The 25,107-nt window shown below is 37.8% G+C and overlaps 1 protein-coding gene across 5 annotated transcripts in view; it reads left to right on the top strand.

The window, feature by feature from the left end:
* FNDC3A (fibronectin type III domain containing 3A) overlaps positions 1-25,107 on the top strand; it is a 222,412-nt gene that overhangs the window by 116,836 nt on the left and 80,469 nt on the right. For 4 of the 5 annotated variants that reach the window (XM_017873774.1, XM_017873775.1, XM_017873779.1 and 1 more), the window contains one exon: positions 15,223-15,299. In XM_017873774.1, the coding sequence (XP_017729263.1) occupies positions 15,223-15,299 (77 nt within the window). Of the gene's footprint in view, positions 1-10,986; positions 11,104-15,222; positions 15,300-25,107 lie in introns of those variants that run through there. The other variant, XM_017873778.1, reaches the window with a different exon arrangement.

Genomic DNA, 25,107 nt, shown 5'->3' with positions numbered 1-25,107 from the left:
TTGCAGTGAATTGTAAGACCATAGTATAGTGCTCCAAATCTGAATCAAAATGATATTTTGTCAAGCACAGCATATTATATAAAATAATAAATGGCAACATATCTGCAGATGATATTCTAAAAAGCCTAGATACAGACACCTTTTTACAGATAATTCATATGGCAAGTAGAACCTTAAGACATGTTTCTGAGGGTCCAGACCTTAAAGCACAGAAGCTATGAGGAAACTAAAATATAGATACTGTTGTATGGGCAATCTATAATTAAAATTAAAAACTTTAGCTGTTATGTAAAAAGAGAACCTAGCACAACCCGTGATGACATTAGCAGTACTGATTTAATGCAGTCTGCATGGTAGATGACTAGCCTGCTTTTTCACTTGAGCAGTGTTTTTCAATCTGTGGCCTTAATGTTTGATCCTGACAGGATTTGCGTCACTGATCCGTATCGCTGCCTGTGTGATGTCAAAGTGTGGGTGTTCAGTTATTGAGACATAGTTAACCTAATGTGCTGCAGTAAATCCTAAGTACTCTTTCCTACTAAAATAACAAAAGAATGATTCATCATTGTTCATATTAGGCTGATACTAAAAATAGTAATGTTCACAACCTGCTGCATTCGTGCACATTAATATCACAGCCTCTGCAGCTTTCTAAACAAGTGCACAAAAAATAATTTCTTGTTTAGAAACAGGTGCTTGGTAAACACGTCTCCTTCAAGTTTTCTATTTATATACAGTTCAATTTAGTGCTAAAGGTAGATTCTAACCATGAGTCATTCTTCAAATGTACTCTACTTAGTGTTTATCACTGATACATCTAATTGTGCTGCAACTCTAATCATAGAGATTTTCAGTTACTTGTACACAGATAAATGAAATTATCCACAATTCTGAATCATACTTAGGCCCCTAATTTAAGCATTCTGCTTTATCCAAACTTTAAAAAGAATAATAAATTTCCAAGGAAAAGAAAGATCTCTAAACATCTAAGCATGAATAATGACCTTGATCTTTTCTGTTTCTTCTGTAACTTCCTTATTCTGTTCCCAAGTTCTGACTCACCAACTTGGTGAGTTCCTAGATCAAGGCCTACACTAATTGCCTGCCTTATATGAATAAATGTTCCCAGGTGTTTCATAGCCTTAATAAATAGGTATTTCTTATTAGTAGGGGGACCTTATATCCCAATTTGTCTAGACAGTTCTGGTTTTTGCCTCATCTTGATACCTAACTGGTTTAACATTTGTCTTGGATTTATCATTTTAAAACAATATTATTAGTAGTTCGTTAAAATAAGTTGTGATAGATTTGGTTGACCACCATTTTGAATTTCCATCTTCCACCTTGATCTCTAGTAAGTAGCTCATCCATCTCTTTTTCACTTTAACTTGTGGTTAAATCTTAGACAACCAAAATAGATCATTCTCTCTTCCTGACCCTTGCCAGAGCAAGTCTTAATTAACAGTCAATGAAAGTGTGCTTAGATTTAAAGGACCGGAGACTAACTCCTTTCAGTTTCCTGGTGGTAGTGGCAGAAGTATTTGATGCTGCTGTCTTTGCTGGCCACTTGGTGTCACCAAGGCACCTACTGGAAGGACCAGTGGGAAGCATATAGGTTAAATAAATAAATATGAGGAAATTAAATATTTCTGCCACTGAATATATAAAAAATAGTTTGAATGATTTTATCACTTTTTGTATTGTATAAATCTGTAACTGTTATTTGGCAGTACTGTTTTTTATTTTGCAGTAAACCCTTTCAGCAATAATGAGCTCAAAACAAGGTCTAAATTTGGTGAAACATGCAAAAGAAAATAAAGACAATTCAGTGAGATTTGTAAAAGTACTTAAAGTTTTATAGTACTTAATATTGTAAAATATTTGAAGTATTTACACATCTCAATAAGAAACAAAAAATAGAACTGAGAATATCCTCCACTTAGCAGATATGCTCCCAGCTTACCAGATAGCACCTTAGAAACAGTTTTTCTTAATATAAATATTGTAGTCTTAAAATATTACAAAAAAGAGTCAGTTGAAGGTATCAGCAGCTTTAAGTTTATAAACCATAAAATACAACATTGTAAGCAATTTTATTTAAAAAAATTAAGATGTCTATTTGAAAGAAAATGTTCAACTAAATACCAGTGATAAGGAATTAAAGACAGGTATAGCTAAGAAATTAAAATACATACGTACTAAGAATAATTGTTCTGTTTATATTACCTCAATATTCAGATACTCAATATGAAGAATACCTTTAAATGCTCTTTAATGTACTTGCCTATGTGTTTTTTAGTAAAGCATTTTATTTTTCAATAGATTTTGTTAGAACTTTATCTCCCTCAATGTAATTAAAATATATCAGTCAATAGAGAAACATACCAAATTAGTATTTTAATGATTTTAGCCCCTTTTCACTTCCGAAGTGTTCCAGATTGGGTGATGATAATATAATTATCCTACCTCTGCTCTGTTTCTTCCTTCTTCCTGTCACCAGAGCTCAGCCAGCCTGAAAGATAAATCCCTGTCCCTATTACTACTAAGAGTTATTCCCAAACCCTTATCCATAGATGTAGGGAAATTTCATCAGTCTCAGAAATGGGAATAATAAAGATAATGTAGTGGTTTTTCATTAAGTTAGATTTATTCACTTAAGACTTTTAAAATTCTGATGTTAAATCTTTTATAATGTTTGAAGCTACAGTATCCTCTCTTTATGAATTGATGTGACAATATAGGATAGACTTCCTTCTGTCTGTTCTTAATTTCTTCTTAACTTTTAATGTCTTTACTTGGCCTAATGAAAAGCTGGTTAATGAGTCCCCAGAATTTGTTTTGAAATTTTGCTGGCACATAAATTCAAATGTTTGGGAAATACTAACTTAGAACACAGATAACTTCTGTATTGACCATTTTCTGGTTAATATCTAGCCTCCTAACCTTATCCAGACACCCTCACCCCTCAAATCAATCCAAAACATATTTGGCCTTAGACTGATCCACACATTGCTTTCCTATTAGCATGTATAATGTAAAGTAAAAGTTTTGTTGAATCATCATCTTAGTATAAGTAAAGGGAAAAATTATGGAGAAAGAAACTGGCTACTATCTGGTGAGATATGCAGGTTGACTAAGGCCTCTGAACAGGAAAAGAGGTAAAACCTGGGTGAGCAAATCAGAGAGAGTTAAAAGGAGAAGAAACAAGGTTTGATTTGTGCCCAAGGACAAAATTATAGTTTCTAATTCTTCACTTCCCTTATCTCCCCTAAGACTATTGGCATATTTCATTGTCAGTCACTCCCCAGCAATAGACTCCCTCCTATGGAGCACCTGGTTGCAGATCTCATTGATCTTTCCTTGGTCCCTTGACTCTGTGGACATGTGTCAATTAAGCGCTAAGGTGCATGAGTTTAACACATATTATTTAGATGCTTATTCAGAACCTGCACCTTAATACTGCCACAAGAATCAGAGTCAGGGTCAGAGTCAGTCTTTTGAAGTATTAGATAAAAATAAATAGAAGAGTAGAAGTGTGCACCTCACATCCCATCCTTTTATATCTTAGTGACCTGAAACCACTCTTTGTTTAGGTGAATGAGTCTGCCTTTTAAATTTTTGGACATACAAATGACCCTGATTATGATAATCTAACAGAAGCCTTAATAAACAGCTGATCTGGTTTGCCAGGAAAAAAAAAAATCAAAATTAACTGTTCTTACTTTTAATTTGCCTCATAACTAACCATCTCTTTCTGCAAATAAACTGATTCATCTTTTGTAGCTGTTCATTTTGCAACTATTTTGGAGGACTTGTTGCTAAAAGTTAGACATTTATGGATGCTTTACTGAATTTTATATATGGTAGAAGTCATCTTGGACTGTATCTGCTTTAGATTTTTTTCTTTTTTTAAGCCAAATCATTGGAATCATGTTGTATGGCAGTGTGGGCCATACTTAAACTGCAGAAGGGAAGAACTAACTAAACCAACTTGACAGCGTGGTCTTGGTGTCTGATTTTAATCATGTTTCAGATTACACAGAGCAGAGAGCTTTTGTTGCTCATCCTCTAGTAAGAGCATAAGACTAGCCTCCCTCCTTTTTAAATTTTTATTTATTTATTTATTTATTTAGAGACAGGGTCTCACTATTTTGCCCAGACTAGTCTCTAACTCTTGGGCTCAAGCATTCCTCCCACCTCAGCCTCCCCAAATGCTGGGATTACAGGCGTGAAGCAAGCCTAGCTTTGTTTTCGTGATTTTTTTAAGCTTACTCTTTTTTCTTATTGTTTTTTCTATATTAATTTCCCCTTTTCTTCAATTTGTCATGGCTTGGGTTTTGGTTTGGTTTGGGTGCTACATATGTCTTAAATCACCTTAAATTGTCTTTTGGAATGGGTTTAGCTACTAATTCACTGATTGTTTTCCATATAATATCCCTTACTTACTAGAAACAGTTTAGGATCTTTCTTCACAGTAGTTTCAGTGAGATAAATATAGGTACATTTTGCTTTGTTATATGTAACTAGCAGATATTTAGGGCATAATCATGTTGGGTTCTCCATCCAAATGTCAGTGCTTTTTGTGTGCTTTAGGTGATATTGACTCCTACCTTCAGTACCCTTCTAAGAAAACTTAACAAGATTTAACTTCATACCCTTACTATTCTCCCATTTGCCACAGAGTTCGCATCCTCAGTGTTAGTGGCGTGGTCACTACATTCAAGGACCTTTTGGTTATAGTGAGGAAAATACAGAATGCATGTATTTTTTGTTTCCTGAAGACCTCGTTAATTTGAGTATATGCATCAAACAATTGTTCTATAGGAACACAGAGGATGCATTGAGAAGATTACAGTTTATAGGAATGCATTATGCAGTGACCAGCATATTTTTCATTTTCCCATTCTTGTTTAATTATATGACAATTTTAGCAAACTTAAAAATGTACCTGCTTATTTTTGTAATATTATCTCAAATATTTGCAGAGAGCTATCTTAATAGCATGGCATGTCATAGCAATTGTTTGGATTTCTTCATAACATTTTAACATATTAACTACCATTCCTGAACTATTGATTTTCAGGTAGGCTTGTCAATGTAAGCACTAGCACTGTGCTTAGGTGACATTGCTTAAGGACTTACTGTGAACCAAACACTGTTCTAAGTGCTGTACAAATATGAACTCACTCAGTCTGCATAGTATCTCTATGAAATAGAACAATTATTTCCAATTTACATGTGAGAAAACTAAGATACAAAGAGGTTAAGTAACTTCCAAGGTCTCACAGCTATAAGCTGTCATTAGAATTAGACAGGCTAGCTCAGAGTCCATGTTCTTCATCACTACCTTATGCTGCCTTATGTTTAGGCTATAACAAATTATAATAAAATGAATGATAAAATCGCAAAATATTAACAACATTCCACTTGAAGACATTTTGATCCCAGTGGAAACAAATGTGGTTCACATAGTATTGACAAGGATAGACTAGTATTTTACCAGCTTGAGTGGCATCACCCAGTTCATGTGGAAGCTTAGTAGGCTACAGTAAAGAATTTGGACTTCATCTCATCACAATAAAGAATTGTCTCTGGGTTATAAGCAGAGGAGGATACAATGAAATTTGGTTTTTTTTTTTTTTTTTTTTTTTTTTTTTGAGGCGGAGTCTGGCTCATGGTCGCCCGGACTGGAGTGGCAGTGGCCAGATCTCAGCTCACTGCAAGCTCTGCCTCCTGGGTTTACGGCATTCTCCTGCCTCCAGCCTCCCTAGTAAAGCCTGGGACTATAGGCGCCCGCCACCTCGCCCGGCTAGTTTTTTTTGTATTTTTAGTAGAGACGGGGTTTCACCGTGTTGCCAAGGACGGTCTCGATCTCCTGACCTCGTGATCCGCCCTCTCGCCTCCCAAAGTGCTGGGATTACAGGCTTTGGCCCACGCGCCCGGCCCGGCCTGAAATTTGGTTTTTTTAGATCAATTTAGCATTAGTGTGAGAGATGTATCGATTGCTAGGGACTGGGGGCAAGGAGACCCATTAGGAGAATACTGGAATAGTTCTAGAAAGAGCCTAGTGCTGCTAAGGCAATAGCAGTGGAGTAGAAGAGAACATGGATTTGAGAGATATTTAGGAGATAAAACTGTCAAAACTCCCAAATAGATGACGTGGAAGTTGAGATGAGGGGGAAAATAGAGTCTAGGATTATTCTCACATTTCTGTCTTGAGATTAACTTATCACGGGTAACACAGAGGCAGAGTGACTATTGATGGAAAAAATAACTGGTTTTGAGTTTTATGTAGACCAAGAGCAAAACTCCCAGGAAAACAAACACTTAAGGAAGAGCAGAAGACAAGAAGCCATTAAAGAAGTTGAAAAAGTATGATCAGGAGGTAGAAAGGAAACTAGGAGAAACTAGTATTTCATATGTTAAGGGAGAATATTTAAGAGAGTTGTCAGCAAGATTAATTGGATTTGGTAAGTAAGAGTTTGATCTCAGTGACTTTTGCCAGTGCAGTCTCAGTGGAGTGGGCTGGACAAAAGCCTGATTATGGTGAGTTGAAATGTGATTTTTGGGGCCAGGCACCGTGGCTCATGCCTGTAATCCCAGTACTTTGGGAGGCTGAGGTGGATGGATCACGAGGTCAGGAGATCCAGACTATCATGGCTAACACGGTGAAACCCCATCTCTACTAAAAATACAAAAAATTAGCCAGGCATGGTGGTGGGCGCCTGTAGTCCCAGCTACTCCGGAGGCTGAGGCCGGAGAATGGCATGAACCGGGAGGCGGAGCTTGCAGTGAGCCGAGATCGCGCCACTGCACTCCAGCCCAGGCAACAGAGCGAGACTCCACCTCAAAAGAAAAAAAAAGTGTGGTTTTGGAGACTTCCATTTCAAGTCATTTGGTAGAATGGATGCTCTGGCTGGGTACCATCCTCTTATTAAAAAAAGATCTTCTATAAGACAATCTTAATTGCGTTGTCGTGCCCACGAAAAGTAAGAGACATGTCCTAGGGGTATAGGGAGCAAGAAACAATGCTGGGACAGTTAGTTATCCATTTGGATTAAAATGAAATCAGATCCTTTCCTCATACCTCACCCCAAAATTAATGCTTGAAGACTTAAAGACTTAGAGAGTATCTTCATGACTACAGAGTAGAGAAAGTTTTTTTGGGATACAAACACACAAAATGCTGACTATCAAATGATTAGTAAATTTGACTCAATTACAATTAAGAACTTCGGTACATCATAAAATATATGAAAAATAAATCATAAACTAGGAAGAAGATATTTGCAACCAGTGTAACCATAGAGAATTAGTATTCTGAATACACAAAAACTCTTCCCAATCTGTGTTTTAAAAAAGACTACCCAGTCCAGCCTAGGCGACAGAGTGAGACTCCGTCTCAAAAAAAAAAAAAAAAAAAAAAAAAAGACTACCCAGTAAAAGAATAGGTGGAAAACATGGGCTGGGTAATACAAAATAAGATCAAAGTGAGAGCAAAAATTTAAAAATCTAAATACCAAGTAATGGAGAGGTTCAGTAGAACCTCTTAACACATGCCTGGCTGGTAGGAATATAAATTAATATACTCGGGAAAAGTATGTGGCACTATCCTATAAAAATTAACATTCACAAAACCTTAAGACACAGCATTTCTACTCTTAGGTACATACCTTAAAGAAACATTTGCACATTTGGGCTGAGAGACATATAGATAGCAGCAGTGTTCATGCTCCTATCTAAAGCATTAGATTGTCTTCGCTATCTACTTTAATTCCTTTGTTGATGTCATCCAGTCTCATTGATTTAAAGCCTATCTACCAAAGACTCTGGAATTTGTATCTCTAGACTAGGTAGGTATTTCCTTGAACTCTAGAATAGTAAAATGGACTGCCTGCTAGTTGAAATCTGCATTTGGATGATTAATAGACATTTCTAATGTAACATGTCCAAATCTGAACACCTAATCATCCCCAGATATGCTTCATCCACTTTTGTGCTATTAAAATTAGTACTGCTATGAATGTTCTAAATTACATCGTTTGGTTGGTGTTGTATGTAAGCATTTCCACTGCCCATATGCTTAAAAGTAGAATTACTAGATCATAGAGTATGCATATGTTCAACTTTAGCAAATATTGCCAGTTTTGCAAAAGGGTTGTAGCATATTCTTACCAGCAATGTGTATAAGTCAGTTGAATTTTTTTAATGTAACTTAGATCATGTTTTAAAATTCAGCAATGGCTCTTACTTTACTCAAAGTAAAAGCATACAGTGACCTATGAGACCTAACAAGAGTGTAACTCATTTCCCTCTTAATCACTCTAAGCTCACTCCTTTTCTCCCCCTTCACTTATGATGCTCTGGTGACAGTGGTGTCCTTGTTAAGTCTTAAACATGCCAGCCATGTTCCCCCTTAGGGCCTTTACTCCCTCTGTGTAGAATGTTCTTACCTCAGATATCTACATTGGCTCACTCCCACACTTTCAAGTCTTGGTTCAAATGTGACCTTCTCATTGAAACCTAAACTGATCTCTATTTTAAATTGCAATCTTCAATCTCCCCCCTCACCATCAGCCTATCTTAGTACTTAAAATCCTTTTTACCCTACACTGTAATGATAATGACAGTGGTTTGTAACAAGTTGTACAGTGGAAAGAAAGTGAATTTTGGTATTAAAAGATATACTTTAATAACAACTTCAGTATTTATTAGCAAGGCAATTTACTGCTCTTCTCTGAGGTCTTAGCTTATTTCAGTGACAAGGTTAATCAACATCAGCATTGTTGTGAGAATGAAATTAAATAAAGTACCAAGTATATTGGTTGATGATACTCAGTAAATAATAGTTATAGTATGTAAAAGTATAATCACCATGTTTTCAAAAATAACCACATAGTGCAGATTATGTGCTAGGCATCATTTGGAGTGTTTTACTTGGGTTAACTCACTTAATCTTAACAAGTGAAGTGAGTATCATTTCCAGGTAAGAAAACTGAAGCAGAGTAACTTGCCAAGGGCACAAAGCGAGGAAGAGGCAGGATTATCTAATAATAAGGCTCTACGTTTCAAAAACTGTAATTACATTCAGAGGCCCCATCTCACACAAAGGTGGGAAATAATTGGCAAAGGATAACCTAGAGAAATAGATCTCAGTAAATACATGTAAGACACCCCAGAGGAGATAAGACAGTAAGGGCCTATTCTTACAAGTGGGGAAGGGTAATCGTCAACTTCAAAATTCCTATGAAAAAGGCAGGGTTGCCCTGAAAAATGAGACCAAAGGGCAAGGAGTCTCCTGGTATCAACAGAATGTACTCATAAACATTAGACCCAGCCCCTCTGTCAATCCGACCATGTCTCTGATCTTCAGCCCCTAAACAAAAAGCAAGCCTCTGCAGACCACCTTCTTATTTTTGCTCACATTTTCACACAGCTGTATTTCCATTTCTTGACTGATTATTTAACTTATCATCTGCTTTCAATCATTTCCATTATGCTCACTAGGAAGTTTTTTTTTTTCCATTATAAATAAATTCCCTTATATCCTCAACCTTTTTACAGAACACTTGTTCCTGTGTTGCCTTGAAATGAAGCCTGGATGTCCTGGAACACTTTCCCCCACATGCCCCAGGAGCAGAGACTTCCTGTCCTCTCCTGAAGCAGTGCTGGTAGTCTGCAGATAGTCCAAGGCTACTTCCCTTCACCACTGTTGTTCCTGTTTCACGCTAAAGTTCCTTATTCCTTGAGATCACGGCATATGTGCATACAATCCTCTATCCCTTCTCAATGCTTTAAGGCTGAGTCCTCATTTATTGACAGCTTTGGTGCTGTGTTCAATTTTGTTCTCCATCCCAACTCTTGTCCATCAGCATGACTTTAATGTCCAAAATCTAGGCTTAAAGTTCCTTAAATAAAGTACCAAGTATATTGGTTGATGATACTCATCATGGTACTTTATTTAATTTCATTCTCACAACAATGCTATGGTGTTGATTAACCTTGTCACTGAAATAAGCTAAGACCTCAGAGAAGAGCAGTAAATTGCCTTGCTAATAAATACTGAAGTTGTTATTAAAGTATATCTTCTAGTACCAAAATTCACTTTCCCCTGTACAACTTGTTACAAACCACTGTCATTATCATTACCTGTATATTTGTGTTAGCTGTTAATAAATTTCCTCTGAAGTTACATAGCACCATAAAGTAATGAAAGATCTCCTAAAAGTTCTTGTTCTTCTTTCCTGTTGTAACTGGATATCTTTGATCTCCTTTCTGGTCTCTACTTGTTCTTGGATAGAGAACTCTGAACCTGCACCTGAGGCTGCCTTTTCAGATTCATGGATATGAGTAAGAATGCCATCTACTGAGCACCTGCACTTTAATTTAAATCTTAAATTAGAAAAAAAAAAACGATGAAAGTGGTAGTCTTTATTCTCTTAAGAGGCAAATAACAGCCTGAAACATAAGTCTCACCTTTGAGACACATGTCTACCAAATTCTATACACAATTATTCACATGTCTACCTATATTCTATTTGTGTATTGTGGATATTCCTTAAGGATTATCGAGAATTATGTTATACAATGACATTTCAGACTGAATCTTTTAAATTAATAAATATTATCTCAAATTTTATAAATGAAAATTAGCAGCAGGCTACATGAGTAAAAAATGAGAAGATAGCACCTGTAGTGTTATTGAAGGTAAAGTAAACACAAAGAGAATCATTTACATCAAATATATATTTCTGAAAAGTATACTTTGATAAGCTTTTGAATTGGTTCATAAGGAAGTCTGAAAGATGGTCAAATTCAGGGCAGCAGCAATGGAAATCATTTAATCATTTTTTTTTTCCTGTATCAGAAACGTTCCTGCAAGCGGGAACATTTGCTTTTTTTTCCCCTTCCCCTTTCCCGGGTCACTGCAGGTCACGTGATGACTATCACATGACTCGGTCAAAGGATCTTTTCCTCTTACAGCCTTGCAAAAGAAAAAAAAAAAAAAAGACCGTTCTCCAATTAAAGCTGTTAACGTGTACTACGCTGTTTCCTTGTTGGATTTTCTTGTTCTGTGCTGCTACTGTAAAAACAAAATGAGTGGTAAGATTTGCTGTTTTCTAACATTCTGCTCTTATTTTAAGACAGAAAGCGTTGTATTAATCTGAAGTCATGCCGTGTGTTTTAAAATAGATGCTAAATTTAATCACTATAAAAATATTTTAAATTGCCGTGTAATTACAAAAAGGTTAGACTGTGTCGAGTTATTTTGTAATTTTATATTCCACAGAGTATTTCATTCTAGGAGCTTTATTTTACTAGGTTTTTCTTCTAGAGCTGAAATCTGAAAATTGGCATCAGAGTATTTGGAAGCCATTGTGAAAGCTGGCTTATAGAGAATGTGTAGCACAGCAGCAGCACGTTGCATTTTAAGAATTAAAACTCCTGGACAAATTTGTAATTTTATTTAAAAAAACTCTTATATATGAATCTATATTAACAAGGAAAAATAAGGAAGAATTTAAGTTATACTAGATGAAATATCTTCTTTAAGTCAGTGATGGCACTTTTTAAGAAGCTGGGGTGGGGAGCTTCTCAGATTTCTTAAGACAGTTGGTTAGAATTGTTGACTCTTTGCAGGTTTTTGAAATAGGAAATGTATGCTTAATAGCTCCATGATTGGGGTAAATCATGCTCAAATCACATAGATTATAAAGGAGCTGCTAGGTGTATGCACAGTTGTTCAGGTATTGCTACTCTTGTGCCAAGTCTACATTTGACAATATGATCTGAGTTTCTTCCTTGGGACAAAATCTCCCTCACTGCATACAAATTTAAGTCAGTTTATAGTTAATCTTCTGTTACTTTCTAAATTAAGAAGTATTGTTGGAACTAAGGAGCTAATCAAACATTTACATCATTAAATATGCAAGGCTTTAAGGTTTTGCTACTATAGACACAGGAATAACAACAGACATGAGATGCTGTAAATGCTGTAGTTCTAAACATCGATACTTGTATTTATTATGTTTATACAATAGGGGTTTGCATTCAGTGTTGAATGTTACTTCACAACAATATTTTAGGCATTAAATATGATACCATTAAATTGTCTTTTTAAAAAATAATCTGGCTGGGCATGGTGGTTCACACCTGTAATCCTAGCACTTTGGGAGCCCGAGGCAGGTGGATCACTTGAGGTCAGGAGTTCAAGACCAGCCTGGCCAACATGAGGAAATCCCGTCTCTACTAAAAATACAAAAATTAGCCGAGCTGAGATCATGCCACTGCTTCCAGCCTGGGCAACAGAGTGAGACTCTGTCTCGAATAAATAATAATAATGATAATAAAACCTATTAAATGACACATTTATATTTGGAATTTTGGCTGGGCACAGTAGCTCACGCCTGTAATCCCAGTATTTTGGGAGGCCGAGGTTGGCAGATCACTTCAGGCCAGGAGTTCAGGACCAGCCTGGCCTACATGGGGAAATGCCATCTCTACTAAAAATACAAAAATTAGCTGGGCTTGGTGGTGCCCACACCTGTACTCCCAGCTACTCAGGAGGCTGAGGCAGGAGAATCACTTGAACCCAGGAGGAAGAGGTTGCGTTGAGCTGAGATAGTGCCACTGCATTGCAGCCTGGGCAACAGAGTGAAACTCAATCTAAAAAAAAAAAAAAAAATCTAACCACGTACCATTTCTGCCTCAGGATAAAAACAAAATTACTTGCTAGAGTGAAAGGATTACTTCGTAAAGAAGTAAGTTAATCAGTCTTTTTCCTGGGCTACCTCTAGTAATATATTTACTGCTGGTTTATTTTAGGTTACATTTCTGTTTTCAGCATCACACTTAGATGTAATTAAAAAACAAAGTAGAATTTTGTATTACCAAATTATAAACTATTTTAACGGCTGTCAAAGTATAAAATGGTTTGAATTGTAACTACATATATATTCATATTTCTGGTAAAAGGAGGGCAACTTGAAGCAATTATGTGATTTTACTATTTTGAATGTAATTAGCAATAACTTATTACTCTGATGGCAAAACAAAAACACCTGTTCTAATGACTCACTCTAAGGATTAAATATGACAGCATATAAAAGGACCCACAGTAAAAGTGCAAATGCTAATGGCCTTTATTAAGATTACAAATATGATTTTCAGTGAATTCTGTCAAGTTCTCTCTGAATTTCACATACTATAAATAATATCTAAGCCACCTGTAAGGATTCAGGAAGTTAGTTTACTGTAATTTTATTTAAATTAGCTAATGGAAGTAGTATTAGCTATATATAATTAAGATAATATTCTGGACAACTTCATGTATTTGGTGGTGGGCTTGTTTTGGATGGGAAGACTATCTTGTTGAAAAGTTCTTTTCAGCCAGATATTATATGTGTAATTTAGTGTTCTACACAAACACTTCTTACTTTCTCTCAACCACTTCAGTCTTATCCCTACTTCTCTTCTCCTCCCCACCTCTTCTGTCTTTTCTCTCCCCTCCCGCTTTCTCCCATTTCTCCACATCGTTCCTCCTCCCCCTTACCATTGTTTTCTCCTCTCCCTCCCTTCTTGTGTTCTCTTCACTCTCTCCTTAATTGCCTCTTGTCCCCTTTCTTATCCCTCCCTTTTCTTCTCTTAACTCTCGCTCTCCCCTTCTTCTCTCCCCTCTTGCCTTTCTCCTCTCCTTGCTTCCCCCTTTTTTCTCCACTTTCCCCACTTTCCTTCCTCCTTTTTAGTATTTTCTCTCTTATACCCCCTTTCTTTTGTATTCTCTTTTCTCTTCCCTAGCTCTCTCATCTCCCTAGCCCTAATTTTACCACCACTGTGTGGTTCTGTCCTCACCCCTTGCCTTCCCTAGAAAGGGCAGAATGGCTGTAATCCGGATTTGCTGGGACCTCCATGCCCTTTATTCTGGTTTTCTGAAGTATGTATAATATTAACAAAGTTATTTGTTTTCTACCCTACAATTAAGCTTTTCCTCCTTCATTTATTTTATAGCTGAGAGCCATTATATAATGGTAGATTATAATTCTGCATATAGAAGAGATCCTTTTCGCTTTACATTCTTCATCAGACCTTTGTTCTTATTTCCTTAGAAATAAGTAATTTCTTTGAAAAGGTTTCATTTCAGGTTATTAAAAACCGGTGGGCATGAGGGGACACTGCAGTGTAGAGTTACAGGAAGAAAGGAACTGAAGGGGGGTAAGAGACTTTTTTAAAAGTTACATAAAGCAACTAAGATTTTAGTTCCTAGAAAGAACAAAACCACACCTTCTCAAATGCCCTTCTTTTGTTTCCCAGACTGTTAAAGAGAGATAAACTAGAAATAATACCCGTTATAAAAGTTAATTGCGAAAACCTTACACTATTAAAAAAAAAAAATAAGTGAAAGGAAGCTGTAGAATGAGAGAAGCCTGAATTTTCCTTTTTTAGCAACTTTTTGAGTGTGAGAAACAAAAAAATTTTTTTTTTCCTTTGGGTAAATGACACGTGCTGGGGGCGCGGGGCGGGCGCGCGGGGGGGTGGGGGCGGGCATTTTCTTTGTTCTAAGCTGCCATAGACATGGAGCTCACGCATTACACAGCTGTTTCTAACCCTAGCAAAGGCAAGTTCCAAATTTGTAACTATTCTTGCCTCTTGCTCTTTTATTTTGTCTCTTCCTATTTTTTTGAAAATTTTGCGCTTTTATTTTTCATTGATTTTTATATGCAGAGTTTAGGTTTGATTTTTTCTTCTAGGTCAAGTGTTCATTAAAACTGTACGACTATTATAAGAGTTCACCTGGCATATTGTAAAATGACCTTACATGCCATTCAGACCCCATTGACTAAGAATCTGTAGGGAGAGCCTGTTAATCTATTTTTAAATGCCTCCCAACCCGGCCCCCGCCCCCCCGCTCCCCCGGCGCCCCCGCCCCGGCCCCCCTGAACTTAAAAGAACCCAAATGTAGGTAAAAGGCTAATTTTGTGCCACTTTACAAGATAAATTTTTATAACAGGTCAGTCATCTGAATTTCTTTTATAAAATTTATATAAAATTTTGTTTTATATAAAATTTTGTTTTACCTATATAAACAATTATATAAAATTTTATAAAAATGTTATTGTTGGCTTGAGTATTTAGATGAAGTATTCCAAATGTAATTCAAATTGTTTTCAACTTTAGCCCGATAAGCAATCATGGGTTAATACATCATTTCTGTGACCCATTCAGGTCCTGCTCAGGTTCCAATGATGTCTCCAAATGGTTCTGTGCCTCCTATCTATGTGCCTCCTGGATATGCCCCACAGGTATGTTTTTATGCTATTTTTCTTTTCATATTTATATAATAGTGATTATTCTCTTTGATTTTGATGAAAAAATACCATTTAATTACTGAGGCTCACCGAGTGTTGTGTATCTATCATAAATCTATTTATTTCAAGTATCTTAGTACGTTTGGAAAGGAAGAAAAATTTTTATTGGCAGCACTCATCATTTGGCCTTGTCTTTGGGTATTAAATCACAAAAGAAAATTCATTCTAGAGTTTTATCTCCCTAAATATATGACTAAATAAAAATAATATTTTAGGTTGTAAAGGTGCCTACACTGACATTTTAAAATTTAGTCATTTGCTCAGATGTAACCCAAGACTGCTTCCAACTTTATTCATACAAAGAATCTCAGACACTGATGGTAATTGTATGGCATGTTGTGTTCAATAGAAAAGAGTTTAGCTCTGCAACCATGAGGGATGAGGGGAAATCAGTATCTCCACACACCTGTAACCTTTTATGTACAATGGCTGGAAAGCTCTGACCTTATAGTAATTTATGAACACAGGCAAACTGAATTAAACTGTAAAATCTGCAGGTGTTCAACATCTTCCACTGCTGAGGTTTCGTATAGTCTGCACTCGTTGCCTCAGACTATTTTGGGAAATAATCAGTTTCTTTCCCTAGCATTGAATTTACACTTGAAGTTTTCTTCAGACCCTCTGTTACTTCGTCCCTGATTATGCCAGAATATTGGTGGTGGGATATTGGGGTGGATTTTCTGCCCACTCTATGAAGCATTCAATCACATGAACGACGGCAAAAGAAGAGCATGCTGGGAAGGAGAGAATGGAATGAGGTTTAGAGTCAGAAAAGGAGAATCCATATCTTATTTCAAACCTTTGCTGGCTGCATGGTCTTGGGCAAATCAACTTCCTTCAGTCTCAGTGCCTTCTTCATGAGATGAGATCATGTACTGCAATTACCTTGTAAGCTTTTCAGAACAGTCTCTACTAACTATCTCTACTTTTGTTTAGCACACTGACTCCTTGATATAGTCTGCATTCTGTCTATATTACTCTACTAAAACTGCCCTCCACTGTGTACCAAATCCAAAGGCCTACTTTCCAGCCTGGTCCTCTTTGACCTCTGGTAAAATTTGGTACCACTGATAAGATTTACTGCAGATTTCCTTGACATCATGCTGCCCTGATTTTTTTTTTTTTTTCTACTTCTCTGTTGCACCTTCTCAGATCTTCTGTTACATGAAGACTGTTCTCTAGCATAGTTCAGTTCATGATTTATTGAGTGGCACCACGTACTAAGCTCTGTATTGGGAGCTAGTGATAAAAAGATGATTAAGACAAGTTCTTTCAGTGCACTTGTAGGTTATCTGCTCTTCTCTCATCTTACAGTACCTTTTTGTTTTATTGTTTGTGGCAAACTCCTACCCTTTTCATTTCACTTCGTCGTGAGCTCTGAAAGCAGTTTTCCCTGAGCCTTTGCAGGTGCTTCCCCCTTTGGGCTTTCATGGCATATTACTGATACATATATTCCTCTTTTCGTAAACTTATGAAACTAATTCTTTCCTGAGATTATGAATTCTTACAGTTCGTATATTCAACAGTGTTCCACAAATATGTATTGAGTGTTTATATATGTCAGGCACGCTTGGGTGCTTGGAATATGTCCATGACTGAAAGAGGCAAAGACTCATGCCACTCTGTGGTTTATATTCTTATGGGGAGAGGAAAATAAAAAGTGGATAAACTCTATAATGTTTGCTGGGCACGGTGGCTCACGCCTGTAATCCCAGTACTTTGGGAGGCCAAGGTGGGCGGATCACCTGAGGTCAAGAGTTCGAGACCAGCCTGGTGAAACCCTGTCTCTACAAAATATACAAAAATTAGCTGGACATGGTAGCAGGTGCCTGCAGTCCCAGCTACTAGGGAGGCTAAAGCAGGAGAATCTCTTGAACCTGGGAGGCGGAGGTTGCAGTGAGCGGAGATTGCACCACTACACTCCAGCCTGGGAGACAGAGTGAGACTCTGTCTCAAAAAAAAAAATAAAAAAAATTCTATAATGTGTTCAAGCTGGTTATATTTTACAATAGAGTGGTCAGAATAGGCCTCATTGGGCAGGTAAGATTTCAGCCAAGTCTTGAAGGACAGGTGGGGGTTAGCTGTACATCTCTCTGAGAAAAGAGGATTCTGGACAGAAATGGCTAGTGCAAGTGGCCTAAGATGACAGCGTGCCTGGGAACAGTAAGGAAGTCAATATGACTGGACTGATTCATCAAGGAAGAATAGTAGGGAATGAGGTAAGAAGTAAGAAACCTAGATCATATAAGACTCTTATTCATCTTTATATCCTCAATGCTGAGTATACAGCCTGTCATATAGTAGGGGCTCAGTAAATATTTGTAAATCAGATAATCATCCGAGTTGAGGTTCTATATCTTTAGACCAAGAGCCACAGAGATAATCTTCCTATAGCAATTCTTTGGTCATAAAGAGCCTATAGCCGGCTTGTCCACTCAACGAAGTTTAGATTTCTTGACATTTAAGGCTTTACACGGTTCTGTCCTGGTTTTGCCTTGGCACCATTTTCTTAATACTTCCAATTATGTCCATTTTTGTAGCCAAACATTTCTCACATGCTTACTTGGTGTTTCCTTAATGCAGTTATCTAAGGAATGTTATTCATTTATCCATTTCTGCCTTCTAAAATTCTATCGACCCTTGGGGGCCTAGATCACTTCAATACCAGAAGTGGTATTGAACCACTTCTTGGTTATAATACATATCACCTAATATAAGTATGTACAGTTAGCCCTTCATATCCTTAGGTTCCAAATCTGTGGATTCAACCAACCACAGATTGAAAATATTTGAAAAAAAATTGCATCTATACTGAACATGTATAGACTTTCTTGTCATATTTCTTAAAGAATACAATATAACTATTTACACAGCATTTATATTATATTAGGTATAAGTAATCTAGAGATGATTTAAAGTATACCAGAGGATGTTGTAGGTTATAAGCAAATACTACTCCATTTTATATCAGAGGCTTGAGCATTAGAAGATTTTGGTTTCCACGGAAGGTCCTGGAACCAGTCCCCCATGCATACCAAGGGACAACTGCATATGTATTTTTACTCCTACAGGATTTTAGGTTCCTTAGGATAGGAACTGCCTTTTAATTATTTTTGTGTTCTTGTGGTAACTCAAATGTAGTAGGTATCCCATAAATAGTTGTCACATAAATTAATTTTAACTATAGTCTTCCTGGAAGGATTATGTGAAACTAGTGGGCTACTATTATTAATCTTAATTTAAGATGAAGATGATCTGTAGAAAATGTGTCATTTTCATTACACAGGGTAATCCAAAGACAAAAATCTAGTCTCGTCATTTTTTAGTTAATTTAAATTTCCAGTATATAAGACTTGATTCTTCCACAGAGGGCGAGCTGAAGCAGGGTGGGGCATCACCTCACCCAGGAAGCAAAAGAGATCAGGGAACTCCCTCCCCTAGCCAAGGGAAGCTGTGAGGGACTGTGCCATGAGGAACGGTGTATTCTGGCCCAGATACTACACTTTTCCCACAGTCTTCACAACCCACAGACCAGGAGATTCCCTTGGGTGCCTACACCACCAGGGCCCTGGGTTTCAAGCACAAAACTGGGCAGGCATTTGGGCAGACACTGAGCTAGCTGCAAGAGATTTTTTTCATACTCCAGTGGCTCCTGGAATGCCAGCAAGACAGAACCGTTCACTCCCCTGGAAAGGGGGCTGAAGTCGCAGAGCCAAGTGGTCTAGCTTAGCAGATCCCATCCCCACAGAGCTCAGCAAGCTAAGATCCACTGGCTTGAAATTCTTGCTGCCAGCATAGCAGTCTGAAGTCCACCTAGGACACTCAAGCTTGATGGGGGAGGGGCGTCTGCCATTAACTGAGGCTTGAGTAGGCTGTCCCCCCCCAGCCCCCCGCCCAACAGTGTAGAGAAAGCCACTAGGAAGTTGGAACTGGGCGGAGCCCACCTCAGCTCAGCAAAGCCACTGTAGCCAGACTGCCTCTCTAGATTCCTCCTCTCTGGACAGGACATCTCTGAAAGAAAGGCTCCAGCCCCAGTCAGGGGCTTATAGATAAAACTCTCATCTTCCTGGGACAGAGCACCTGGGGGAACGGGCAGGTGTGGGTGCAGCTTCAGCAGACTTAAATGTTCCTGCCTCCCGGCTCTAAAGAGACCAGTGGATCTCCCAGCACAGCCCTTGAGCTCTGCTAAGGGACACATTGCCTCCTTAACTGGGTCCCTAACCCCAGTGCCTCCTGACTGGGAGATACCTCCCAGCAGGGGTCGACAGACTCCTCATACAGGAGAGCTCCAGCTGGCATCCCGTAGGTGCCCCTCTGGGGCGAAGCTTCCAGAGGAAAGAACAGGCAGCAATCTGTGCTGTTCTGCAGCCTCTGCTGGCACTACCCAGGCAAACAGGGTCGGGGTGGACCTCCAGCAAATTCCAGCAGACCTGCAGCAGAGGGGCCTGACTATTATAAGGAAAAGTAAAAGAAAGGAATAGCATCAACATCAAGAAAAAGGATGTCCACACAGAAACCCCATCCGAAGGTCACCAACATCAAAGACCAAAGGTAGATAAATCCATGAAGATGAGGAAAACCAGCACAAAAAGGCTGAAAATTCCAAAAACCTCCTCCAAAGGATCACAACTCCTCGCCAGCAAGTGAACAAATTTGGATGGAGAATGAATGAATTTGACGAATTGACAGAAGTAGGCTTCAGAAGGTAGGTAATAATAAACTCCTCTGAACTAAAGGAGCATATTCTAATCCAATGCAAGGAAGCTAAGAACCTTGAAAAAAGGTTAGAGGAATTGCTAACTAGAATAACCAGTTTAGGAGAAGAACATAAATGACCTGATGGAACTGAAAAACACAGCACAAGAACTTTGTGAAGCATGCACAAGTATCAACAGCCAAATCAATCAAGCAGAAAGGATATCAGACTTTGAAGATCAACTTAATGAAATAAAGTGTGAAGACAAGATTAGAGAGAAAAGAATGAAAATGAACGAACAAAGCCTCCAAGAAATATGGGACTATGTGAAAAGTCCAAAGCTATGTTTGATTGGTGTACCTGAAAGTGATGAGGAGTATGGATCCAAGTTGGAAAACACTCTCCAGGATATTATCCAGGAGAACTTCCCCAACCTAGCAACACAGGCCAACATTCAAATTCAGGAAATACAGAGAACACCACTAAGATACTCCTTGGGAAGAGAAAACCCAAGACACATAGTCGTCAGATTCACCAAGGTTGAAATGAAGGAAAAAATGTTAAGGGCAGCCAGAGAGAAAGATCGGATTACCCACAAAGGGAAGCCCCATCAGGCTAATAGCAGAAATCCTACAATTCAGAAGAGAGTGGGGCCAATATTCAGCATTCTTAAAGGAAAGAATTTTCAACCCAGAATTTCATATCCAACCAAACTAAGCTTCATAAGCTTAGTTTAGGAGAAATAAAATCCTTTACAGACAAGCAAATGCCAAGACGAGAGATTTCATCACCACCAGGCCTGCCTTACAAGAGCTCCTGAAGGAAGCACTAAATATGGAAAGGAAAAACCAGTACTAGCCACTGCAAAAACATGCCAAATTGTAAAGACCATTGACTCTAGGAAGAGAATGCAGCAACTAGCAGGCAAAATAACCAGCTAGCATCATAATGACAGGATCAAATTTACACATAAAAGTATTAAACTTAAATGTAAATGGGCTAAATGCCCCAATTAAAAGACACAGACTGGCAAATTGGATAAAGAGTCAAGACCCGTCAGTGTGCTGTATTTGGGAGACCATCTCACATGCAGAGACACACATAGGCTCAAAATAAAGGGATGGAGGAATATTTACCAAGCAAATGGAAGGAAAAAAAAAAAAAGAAACAGGAATTGCAATCCTAGTCTTTGATAAAACAGACTTTAAACCAACAAAGATCAAAAGAGACAAGAAGGGCATTACATAATGGTAAAGGGATCAATTCAACAGGAACAGCTAACTATCCTAAATATATGTGCACCCAATACAGGAGCACCCAGATTCATAAAGCAAATTCTTAGAGACCTACAAAGAGACTTAGACTCCCATACAATAGTGATGGGAGACTTGAACACTCCACTGTCAGTATCAGATCAATGAGAAAGAAAATTAACAAGGATGTCCAGGACTTGAACTTAGCTCTGCACCAAGCTGACCTAATAGATATCTACAGAACTCTCCACCCCAAATCCACACAGTATACATTTTCTCAGCACCACATCACACTTATTCTAAAATTGACCACATAATTGGAAGTAAAAACACTCCTCAGCAAATGTAAAAGAACAGAAATTATAACAAACAGTCTCTCAGACCACGGTGCAATCAAATTAGAACTCAGGATTAAGAAATTCACTAAAAACTGCACAGCTACATGGAAACCGAACAGCCTGCTCCTGAATGAGTACTGGGTAAATAACAAAACGAAGGCAGAAATAAAGATGTTCTTTGAAACAAATGAGAACAAAGACACAACATACCATAATCTCCAGGACACATTTAAAGCAGTATGTAGAGGGAAACTTATAGCACTAAATGTCCGCATGAGAAAGTGGGAAAGATCTAAAATCGACACCCTAACGTCACAATTAAAAGAACTAGAGAAGCAAGAGCAAACAAATTCAGAAGCTAGTAGAAGACAAGAAATAACTAAGATCAGACCAGAACTGAAGGAGATAGAGACAAAAAGAAACCCTTCAAAAAAAATCAATCAATTCAGGAGCCGTTTTGAAAAGATGAACAAAATAGACCACTAGCTAGACTGTTAAAGAAGAAAAGAGAGAAAAATCAAATAGACACAATAAAAAATGATAAAGGGGATATCATCACTGATCCCACAGAAATACAGACTACCATCAGAAAATACTATAAACACCTCTATGCAAATAAACTAGAAAATCTAGAAGAAATGGGTAAACTCCTGGACATATACACCCCCCAAAGACTGAACCAGGAAGAAGTGGAATCCCTGAATAGACCAATAACAAGTTCTGAAATTGAGGGGGTAATTAATAGCCTAACAACCAAAAAAAGCCCAGGACCAGATGGATTCACAACTGAATTCTACCAGAGCTACAAAGAGGATCTGTTACCATTCCTTCTGAAAGTATTTCAAAAAACAGAAAAAGACGGACTCCTCCCTAATTCATTTTATGAGACCAGCATCATCCTGATACCAAAACCTGGCAGAGACACAACAAAAAAAGAAAATTTCAGGCCAGTATGCCTGATGAACATTGATGCAAAAATCCTCAGTAAAATACTGGCAAACTGAATCCAGCAGCACATGAGAAAGCTTATCCACCACAATCAAGTCTGCTTCATCCCTGGGATGCAAAGCTGGTTCAACATACATAAATCAATAAACATAATCTATCACATAAACAGAACCAATGACAAAAACCACATGATTGTCTCAATAGACATAGAAAACTTTCAATAAACTCGGTATTGATGGAACGTATCTCAAAATAACAAGAGCTGTTTATAACAAACCCACAGCCAATATCATACTGAATGGGCAAAAGCTGGAAGTATTACCTTTGAAAACCAGCACAAGACAAGGACACCCTCTCTCACCACTCCTATTCAACATCGTATTGGAAGTTCTGGCAATCAGGCAAGAGGAAGAAATAAAGGTTTTCAAATAGGAAGAGAGGAAGTCAAATTGTCTCTGTTTGCAGATGACATGACTGTATATTTAGAAAAAACCCCATCATCTCAGCCCAAAATCGCCTTAAGCAGATAAGCAACTTAAGCAAAGTCTCAGGATATAAAATCAATGTGCAGAAATCACAAGCATTCCTATATACCAATAATAGGCAAACAGAGAGCCAAATCATGAGTGAACTCCCATTCACAATTGCTACAAAGAGGATAAAATACCTAGGAAAACGACTTACAAGGGATGTGAAAGACCTCTTAAAGGAGAACTACAAACCACTGCTCAAGGAAATAAGAGAGGACACAAATCAATGGAAAAACATTCCATGCTCATGGATAGGAAGAATCAGTATTGTGAAAATGGACATAATGCCCAAAGTAATTTATAGATTCAATGCTATCCCCATCAAGCTACCATTGACTTTCTTCACAGAATTAGAAAAACTACTTTAAATTTCATATGAAACCCAAAAAAAGCCTGTATAGCCAAAACAATCCTAAACAAAAAGAACAAAGCTAGAGGCATCACACTGCCTGACTTCAAACTACACTACAAATCTACAGTAACCAAAATAGCATGGTACTGTTACCAAAACAGATATATATACCAATGGAACAGAACGGAGGCCTCAGAAATGACACCACACATCTACAACCATCTGATCTTTGACAAACCAGGCAAAAACAAGCAATGGGGAAAGGATTCCCTATTTAATAAATGGTGTTGGGAATACTGGCTAGCCATATGCAGAAAACTGAAACTGGACCCATTCCTTACACCTTATACAAAAATTAACTCAAGATGGATTAAAGACTTAAACGTAAAACCTAAAACGATAAAAACCCTAGAGGAAAACCTAGGCAGTACCATTCAAGACATAGGCATGGGCAAAGACTTCATGACCAAAACACCAAAAGCAACGGCAACAAAAGCCAAAATTGACAAATGGGACCTAATTAAACTAAAGAGCTGCTTCTGTACAGCAAAAGAAACCATCATTAGAGTTAACAGGCAACCTGTAGAAAGGGAGAAAATTTTTTGCAATCTGCCCGTCCGACAAAGGGCTAATATCCAGAATCTACAAAGAACTTAAACATATTAAAAAAAAAAAAAAAAAACTCAACCCCATCAAAAAGTGGACAAAGGATCTGAACAGACACTTCTCAAAAGAAGACATGTATGTGGCCAACAAACATGAAAAACAACTCATCATCACTGGTCATTAGAGAAATGCAAATCAAAACCACAAAGAGCTACCATCTCACGCCAGTTAAAAAGGAAACCACAGATGCTGAAGAGATGTGAAAAAATAGGAACACTTTTACACTCTTGGTGGTAGTGTAAATTAGTTCAACCATTGTGGAAGACAGTGTGACAATTCCTCAGGGATCTATAACCACAAATACTATTTGACCCAGCAATCTCATTTCTGGGTATATAGCCAAAGGATTATAAATCTTTGTACTAGGACACATGCACACGTATGTTTATTGCAGCACTATTCACAATAGCAAAGACTTGGAACCAACCCAGATGCCCATCAATGATAGACTGTGGTGCATATACACTATGGAATAGTATGCAGCCATAAAAAGGATGAGTTCATGTCCTTTGCAGGGACATGGATGAAGCTGGAAACCATCATTCTCAGCAGATTAACAAAGGAACAGAAAACCAAACCCCGCATGTTCTCACTTATAAGTGGGAGTTGAACCATGAGAACACATGGACACAGGGAGGGGAACATCACACACGGGCCTGTGGAGGGATGGGGAGCTAGGAGAGGGATAGCATTAGGAGAAACACCTAATACAGATGATGGGTTGATGGCTGCAGCAAACCACTATGGCATGTGTATACCTATGTAACAAACCTACATGTTCTGCACATGTATCCCAGAACTTTAAGTAAAAAAAAAAAAAAAAAGAAAAAGAAAAAAAGCTTCAGAAGAAGCAAACTATTTGAAAAGATGATATATAGTCCACACACCAAGATTATGTACTTTACACATAAGTAACCTCAATAGCCATTTCTGGGGCCTGCTTGGTCCTTATTTTAGGC

The sequence above is a fragment of the Rhinopithecus bieti genome, unplaced genomic scaffold, assembly GCF_001698545.2.
Source record: "Rhinopithecus bieti isolate Rb0 unplaced genomic scaffold, ASM169854v2 scaffold_7398, whole genome shotgun sequence".
Taxonomy (NCBI): Eukaryota; Metazoa; Chordata; class Mammalia; order Primates; family Cercopithecidae; genus Rhinopithecus; species Rhinopithecus bieti.
This window is presented reverse-complemented; position numbering and strand designations above follow the sequence as displayed.